Consider the following 8,205-nt stretch of genomic DNA (forward strand, 5'->3'; position numbering starts at 1 on the left):
CCATTAAACAGAGTTGGAGGTCTTCATTTCCAGTTGTCCTCCTCCTACAAGGCTGTTATTGCAAGTATGACTCWGCCCCCTGTGAGCAAAAGGTGTGAATCAGGGCCCCAATGATACCAACACAAAGAGGGAAAGATGGACAAAAAAAAAAAACAAAGGGACGTTGAACCCCTGCTTGCATTCACTACATTCACATAACACGACACGGGTCAGATGATGGGGCACATGACCCTCTGTGAACAATAGAGCTAATCAAGCCTATTGTTAGGCGATGGCCCTGTTTTGCATATGACTAACCTGTTTGTCCATGTGGAGGCAGTGTTTATAAGGCTGAGTTCACCTGAAACTCATCAGACTGAAGAAGTCTCTTGGAGGAGAGATGAAACGTTTCAGTAAAGAAGAACCCATCCAGAGGATCTACTTATTTTTTCTTTTTGATTTTTTCTACCTGGATTACTGAGATGCATCAGGACATTATGAACAATTCATATCTTATCTGATATAAACCAAACACAAGCCAAGACCAACAACCTCTATCCTACAAATTTATGAGTTCTTGCAAAAACTGTTTTAGAAAAAAAAAACATTAAATCTACATCATTTGTAATTTCACAGAATTCTGTGTTTTTACAAGCACACACAAAAGAACCCCAACTTCCTGTTTAGTCCGGGGCATTTCTTGCTTAAATATCACAAGTTTTCTGCTGCAATAAAGTCATTAGAAAATGATGCAAACGTTCCTGCAGTAGTATTCAAATGAAGAGTGAAGACAATTTGTGACACAAACTCTTTCAGTTCTTCCCACGTCTTCCCAAGAATGGGAGGAATTTGAYTATGAAGGAGGACATTCAGTTAGCTCCTTGGAGATCTGGCAAAACGTCACAGAAATAGATAGCAGGCAGGCATCGTACCAGGCTGCTGACCCAGACTGAGTGTTTCACTTTGAGCATCTCCTTAATCTGACCTCCGTATCCACCTTTGATGGAGCAGAGCCTGACGACTCGGTGGGAAGTTCATTATCATKGCGAAGATCACAGAGGTACCGCAACATGCTAAAGGATGTGGATGTTGTAGGGCTGTCACAGTTGACATTYAAAGGTCTCCTGGGCATTTCCCACTGAAAGGACACCAGAGGCCTATTGCACAAAACTGGATAAGGGATTAACCCGGGATTTTGTTGTAAACCTGAATTAATTAAGCCTTGAATCGGTTGCATGAAAAACAAAGCACTTATATTTCTGTGKTAACATGTGCTCTGAAACTAACCAGGTCCTGACCAAGTTTAAAGTGAAGCTTRTTTAATCTGTTCATGTTTTTGAGCAGTAGAGTCATTTTACTGCAGAACAACGTTCCTCTAACCAGGTTTTACAGTCTTATATCAGCTAAAAAGTATTTTGATCTTGTTTTTAGACCCATATACTAAACAAGATCAGAATTTGTTGGATTATTAATCTTATTAATCTGAAAAGTTTTTTTTTTACTTCAAGAAGTCAAGTGCAACTGTCAAACTGCAGATTATTAATTAGTATTAATTTGAAAAGAATAAGGGTGTAATCTAGTATTTTTTAAATTATTTTTAGATGGCTAATTTATGTAGTGTCTGATCAGAAATCAGCTCTTCAGACACTTTTTAAATTTATACTTTTTTCTTTGCATTAAAATATTAGAGTAAATATGTTTATTTTATTTATTTATCAGATTATCCATGAAAAAGAATAATTAAAAAAAGACTTAACCTCAGCTTCACCTTTAAAATAGTCTAAAATAATATGACAAGTCCCACCCACCCTTATGTGCCTGCTGCAGGCCACACCCCTCCACCACCACCACCACGGCACCTTCCCATCCCTGTCTTCCCCAAACACACACGCCCCCACACTGGGCCCGACTCACCCCCCCCACCCCTCCCCACTTCAGCGCTTCAGTGTCTAACCCCTCCCAACCCCCAGATAATTTACAGACAGATTCAGCACCATAAAAAGTTTTTACTTTTGAAATTATTTCAGCATCAGTCRGTGTTTCTCTTCATTTCTTCATATGAAACATAAACAACCATTAAACTCCTGGAAAAAGTGAGACTCACKTGTCTTACTGCACATGCCTGATCAGGAAATCTTTGATCCACCCAGTGGGTCTAGTAAACAAATGAAGTGCATTAATCCTAAACTACAGTATTTACAGCTGGTTTGAATGAAGCACCCTGATTGAGCGCAGCTTTGTGTTCGTGCAACAGATTACAGCTGTTTACAAGATGAAAGCTTGTTCAACCTTGGCTTACAGCTCATGTCCTGAATTTAGAATCTGACTTTTGTGCAATAGGCCTCTGGGGCAGACCCAGAACCTGTTGGAGGGATTACACACTGCCACCAAAAAAAGAAAAGTCCCAACCTGGATTTAACTAATGTCTATGATGTGGGGTGGCTGCAGCTGGTCACGTCTAAACTCAGCAACAGGGTGTGCTCAAAGAATGAGGTCAGCTGAATATACTGACTGACCAGCTTATTCCATCAGTGGAATTGATGGCATATTCCAAGATGACAACGCCAGGATTCATTGGGCTGGAATTATAAGAGTAGTTCAGGGAGCATGAGACATCATTTTCACACATGGATTGGCTCCACGGAGTTCATTGAGAATCTGTGAGATGTGCTGAAGAAGGATTTGTGCAGCGGTCAGACTCACATCATCAATGCAACATCTTGGTGAAAATAACGCAACACTGGATGTAAATAAATCTTGTGACATTGCCACAGTGAATGTGTGCTGTAATAAAAGCTAAATGCAGTCCAGCAAAATATTAGAGTGTGACCTTTGTTTTTGTTGGCGACTTACTTATGTTTTATTTTTATTTTTTGGCCAGGCAGTGTACATCCAACTATAGATAAGGGCTCACAAGTCTCACGCATCATATTATGGAAGCAAACATGGATTAATAGAAATACTTTTTCATTATCAACATAAACCTGCATTTTGTGACTCGTGAATAAAAATATAAATAAATAATCCAAACCGTAYGCACTGACCGTGAGACACGCGAATTTCAGGACGTGCACACGCCACACTTTGAATTTCTCATGCTAAAACACACGCACACACAAATGTACACAYGCATTTTTTTAAAAAAACGAACGAATGAGCAGCTCAATGCTTCTCTGGCTGGACAGGCCGCTCCAATCGGCCTAAAAACATCCATCTCTGCCTATTTTTTCTATTTTTACCCCTGCATTGGGAGTCCTGCACAAATGCACGCTGCGTTCAGCTGATCGGTCCTGTCAGTCACCGGACCGCTCTGCGCACCGTTATAAAAAGCTGTGGTTGCGTGACACGAGACAACCCGTGACACCCAAACTCAAACCGCACCTTTCCACCTGTTGCGCAGACGAATGATGTAAAAAAAACTGTCTTCATGCTGCATGTGAGACACATCACCTGCAAACCACTGGATCAGCATCAGTCATGTTACATAAAGAGACAAACCGGCTAATTTTAAAGCAGGGCTGCAGGTCAGAATTTATAACAAAGACCTCATGATGTTAGTGCTTGGAGTAAATTGTTTTTTATTAGGGGCAGATATAATTTTTTTTCTTCTTTATGACCCTTTTTCATTCAATAATTGATTTACTTTGATTTTTTAATGTTTTTTGTTGTTTTTAAGAATTAAATAAATAAATACTCTCAGCTACTCCTAACAGTCTAAGTAAAGTTTATTTATATAGCACCTTAAAATCACAAAGCACTTCATATAAAMACAATAAAACAAATTAAAACATCACCACAGCTTTATATTCATACAAAAGTACTAGAAAAAAAAAAGCCGAACTTCTGAAGCCACAGCAACCGTAAATGACTTCAGGCATTAAAATGTCAGTAAATTATTTTTAAAACAGCATGGCTTTTATGAAGGGGATCCTGGATTATTTTTTTTACCCTTGTAAGGGGTCCCCATCATCATCATCATCATCATCATCATTTATTTATAAAGCACAATAAAAACCAAAGTGCTGTACAGGAGCATAAAATAAAAACAACGAACAAAGTACAGTAATAAAATGAACAATAAAATCAAACAAAACAGCAAAGGCTGGCCTAATGATCCTGCTCTTCAGACTCAAATGCCTGTTTAAACAGATGAGTTTTTAACAAAGACTTAAACTCATTTAGAGACCCAGCAGACCTCACAGACAGTGGGAGRTTGTTCCAGAGCCGAGGTCCTGCAACTGAAAAGGCTCTGTCTCCCCTGGTCACAAGCCGAGACCTGGGAACAACTAAAAGCTTTAGATTTACAGATCTCAGGGATCTATTAGGAATGTGAGGCTGTAAAAGCTCAGTAAGATAATGAGGTGCCAAACCATTTAGACATTTAAAAACTAAAAACAAAATCTTAAAAACAATTCTAAAAGAAACAGGCAACCAGTGAAGAGAATACAAAATCGGAGTGATGTGTTCGCGACGTCTTGTCCCTGTTAATAAACGGGCAGCTGAGTTCTGAACCAGCTGTAGACGACGAACCAAAGACTGATCCATCCCACAATAAAGAGAGTTGCAGTAGTCCAGTCTAGAAGTGATAAAAGCATGAATTACCCTCTCAAGGGCATTATGAGGCAGGTAATCCTTGACTTTACCTATAAGTCTCAAATGATAAAAGCTAGACTGGACTACTGCACTGACCTGTTCTTTAAATTTAAAATCAGAATCCAAAAACACCCCAAGATTTCTAACAGACACAYGGCCAGACAAAGGATCCAGTGGTCCAACAGCACTACTGCATCCTGTCAGTTTATCAGAGTTGCCGAATAAAATGACTTCTGTCTTTTTATCATTAAGATAAAGAAAGTTTATCCCCAGACCCAAAGTGTTTGAGAACCCCTTTCACTTGACCTGTAGAATACTCACACTAAGTGTTTACTTCTGTAGGTAAAGGTCTGTTTAACAACCTGTTAAAATACACCAGAATGCAGGAAATGGCATCTACTTCAGTCAAAATGTTTAGGGGGGAGGACCCCGTTACCCAGTTTTCTCCTACAATAAATACCATACAACCCAGATCACAACTGTTGGCAAAAACCCAAACATGCAAGTCAGACAATGATGTCATTTAGCAGCTTTTAGGATGCCAAAAACAACTTTTCTCACTGAGGAGTTGGCAACAGTTCAGCAGCTCGAAATCTCACTCCAAGCTCAGGTCAAAACCTGAGAACCCTGGTGATAAAGGTTTGAGATAAAGTGGAGAAATCCTCCAAGACAACATCAGTCTACTTTGGTTTAGGCCCTGATTGAGTTAGCKGTTAGCTGTTAGCGATCCCTCTTTTTTGTTTTTAGCTTAAAATGAATGTAAAAACTGAACCCTGGTGTGCGATGTTACCCCAAATTATTATGAGGTTACTCCAAATGTTTTGAAGTACAAAAGTTATGAACAACACACAAGCGTGTGTCTGGGGACACACACTTGTGGGAGTGTGTTTTTGGCAGTGAAGGAACAGTGTGAGCTCCTGCTTGTGCTCAATCTGCTTCCAGAACAGGAGCCAGTTATTAAATTAGCAAACTGGACAGCTCTCATACGACTGTTCAACTAATGTCCACATCTTCTTTTTTTTTTATCTCTGCAGGTAACACTAAAAAAAAGAAAAAAAAATCTTGTTGCTTATAAGCTTAGCTTTGCACAACGTGTTTTATAGTGGAAAAACAGATGATGATTTATAGTGGTTACACAATATTTCAGTGTTACATGAGAAAATATCAAAATTTATTGTGGTAGTACTATAGCAAAAAATCAATCAAAATTTACTCCCATGTATAATAAAAGCCTCCCTCAACTTTATGGATGTTTTTGGGGTTCAAATTTTCACAGTTAACACAGTGAACATTACTTCAGTTAAGATGCTTTGAAGACCAACAGGTAAGATACTCATTGTTCATTACTTTTGTACGTCAAAACGTTTGGAGAAACACTTTAAAGGAGACATAATCCTTTTTCAAATTGAAATCATTCAGTTGGGAGGTCTATATAAAGTGGAACTGCAATGCTTTAGTCTGAATTCTTCGTTGTAACTCCACAAGCCCCTACCACTCCTGTTCTAAAGTGTTTCTCTGATCAACTCGTTTTGAAGCGGTCTCTTTAAATCCGAACGAGGCGCTTCACACCCCGCCCCACTCCAGCTTCCAGAGAGGTCCGTTACAGTGGGGCTAACCACTATATAGCTGCGCAGAAACTTTTTTTATTTACTAATTAATTTAAAATTGTCAACAAGGGAAGACTTGTCCATCCAGCTTCACATGTTGGAGCCAGAGGAGAATGAACAGGACCAAATTGTAGTTAATAAGTCCAAACATATTAGGTTATAATTTGAGATATAATGAAAGATAATAATTTGACATAATAGTTCAGAAAATGTCATAGAGAATAGAAAACACTCAACATGTTGAAAAATGTGACCAAAAAACAATATAAAGATATTTAACAAGCACTGGGAGAGACTAAATTCAAACTTTCTGCACTTCTGGAGACTCCAACTACAGAACAAAATGCATTTAAGGGCTGGAGAAATGGATTTTCCATAATATGTTCCCTTTAACCGGACATTCCAAGCATCCCATTAAAGAACTGGACTCGTGAACCCAGAGAGTTTGTCAGTACAAACAAACTTTATGTGGAAAACTTTCCAACACATTTCAATGGAGTCAAGTTCAGCTTGACTTTTTTATCAACTCAGTCAAAATGTTCTGGTTCTGCTCTGTACTTCAGAAGAATTTCTAACAGTGTTTTTTGATGAAAACCAGCCATTGAACTTGGGTTCATTCACACTTGATCTTTGTAAACTCACTTGGATGTCTATTTTTTCCTTTCGTTCTGTATACAAATTCTGGAACCAGTCTTTTATTCTTATTCTTACAGTATTCTTATTCTTATTCTTATTCTTATTCTTATTCTTATTCTTATTATTTTTTGCCAGCATCAACAGAACAACCATGAATAAAATCTTATCTGAATTCAAAGAAACCGTAAAAGTTTTTTTTAATTGCTATAGCTCAAGATGCAACCATCGTTGCAGAGCGGAGTGTAGAATACTGTGAATAAAAAGTAAACTCAGGAGAAAGTTTAAAAAAAAAATCCCGTCTGCAGTGTAAAAACCACCTTCTGACTCAAAAGTTTGTCTGAACATGAAAACAGACACAACAGTTYCCACTCACCGAGGACGTCCTCCAGGTCGTCGGTGTTACTCGCTGAGTAGATGGGAGCAAAACCCTGATTGGAGAACGAAGGCCGTCTTTTAAAGCACATGTCGGCGCACTGACCTGGGATAAACAACGGCAAAAGTTACTTTTAATGTTGCGTTTAGATTTATTCGCTACGTCAACCCTAATCTTAGCTGTGAATTCACTTTCCAAACAAGTTTTCACCRCTTCCCAGTCAGACTTTGTGTTTTATGTCAAGACACGAACCTCTTGCTCTTTTCATTTTGAAGATGATCAAGGTGAATATGATGAACAGGATGATGGAAGCAGGTATTGCCCCTGCAAACACGGATACAGCGGTAAGACAACAGAGTAGACATGTCCCTGCTGAATGACTGAAGTCAAAAGTCTTACTCACACACAGCAGCGGAAACATTTTGTTGGGTAGGATCGGTCGTCTGGGTCTGAAATGAGGACAGGAAGTATGTTTGGAAACCAGCTGTCATTTTTAAGACTTCAAAGCATCACAACAGATCTTCAACTAGATTAAACCATGCTTAACAGTTGGTTTAAGTTGTTCTTTTTGATTTGCAGTTGTTTTTTTTTTTTTTTTGACAAACATGACTTTGTGTAATATGGGTAATCATTTGTACTTTGGTTATTTGTACAAAAGACCTTGTTCCAGAAGTCCCCTGCTTCATTTGAATGCAACTTTGCATACGTAGGTAAATAGTACTGCCATGTTCTTCCAAACAAGCGTTCAACCTGTTAACGTCCAGTAAACTGCCAAAAACACCTGCTGTTCTGGAGGAGCTGACTTCAATGACGATGAATGTGCTTTACTTTAGAGCAGTGTTTCCCAAAGTTGGGGTCGGGACCCAAAGTGGGGTCCCGAAACATCAAGGTGGGGTCCTGAAAAGATTTTCTGAATTAATTACATTTTTGCCTTAGTTGTTACAAAGGAGTGAGGTTAGTATATTTAATATGGATAAATGTAATATAATAAACATTGTTAGTGTGCCTGTGTTTTGT

The 8,205-nt window shown here is 38.7% G+C and overlaps 1 protein-coding gene across 1 annotated transcript in view; it reads right to left on the bottom strand.

Moving 5' to 3' along the window:
• Nucleotides 1-8,205, bottom strand: part of igflr1 (IGF-like family receptor 1) — a gene marked incomplete at its 3' end in the record, with an annotated part of 14,694 nt that overhangs the window by 1,610 nt on the left and 4,879 nt on the right. The window contains 3 exon segments of the mRNA XM_014008692.1: nt 7,189-7,293; nt 7,441-7,512; nt 7,592-7,637. Of these exon segments, the coding sequence (XP_013864146.1) occupies nt 7,189-7,293; nt 7,441-7,512; nt 7,592-7,637 (223 nt within the window).

This window comes from Austrofundulus limnaeus, unplaced genomic scaffold (assembly GCF_001266775.1).
Source record: "Austrofundulus limnaeus strain Quisiro unplaced genomic scaffold, Austrofundulus_limnaeus-1.0 Scaffold52, whole genome shotgun sequence".
NCBI classification, from domain to species: Eukaryota; Metazoa; Chordata; class Actinopteri; order Cyprinodontiformes; family Rivulidae; genus Austrofundulus; species Austrofundulus limnaeus.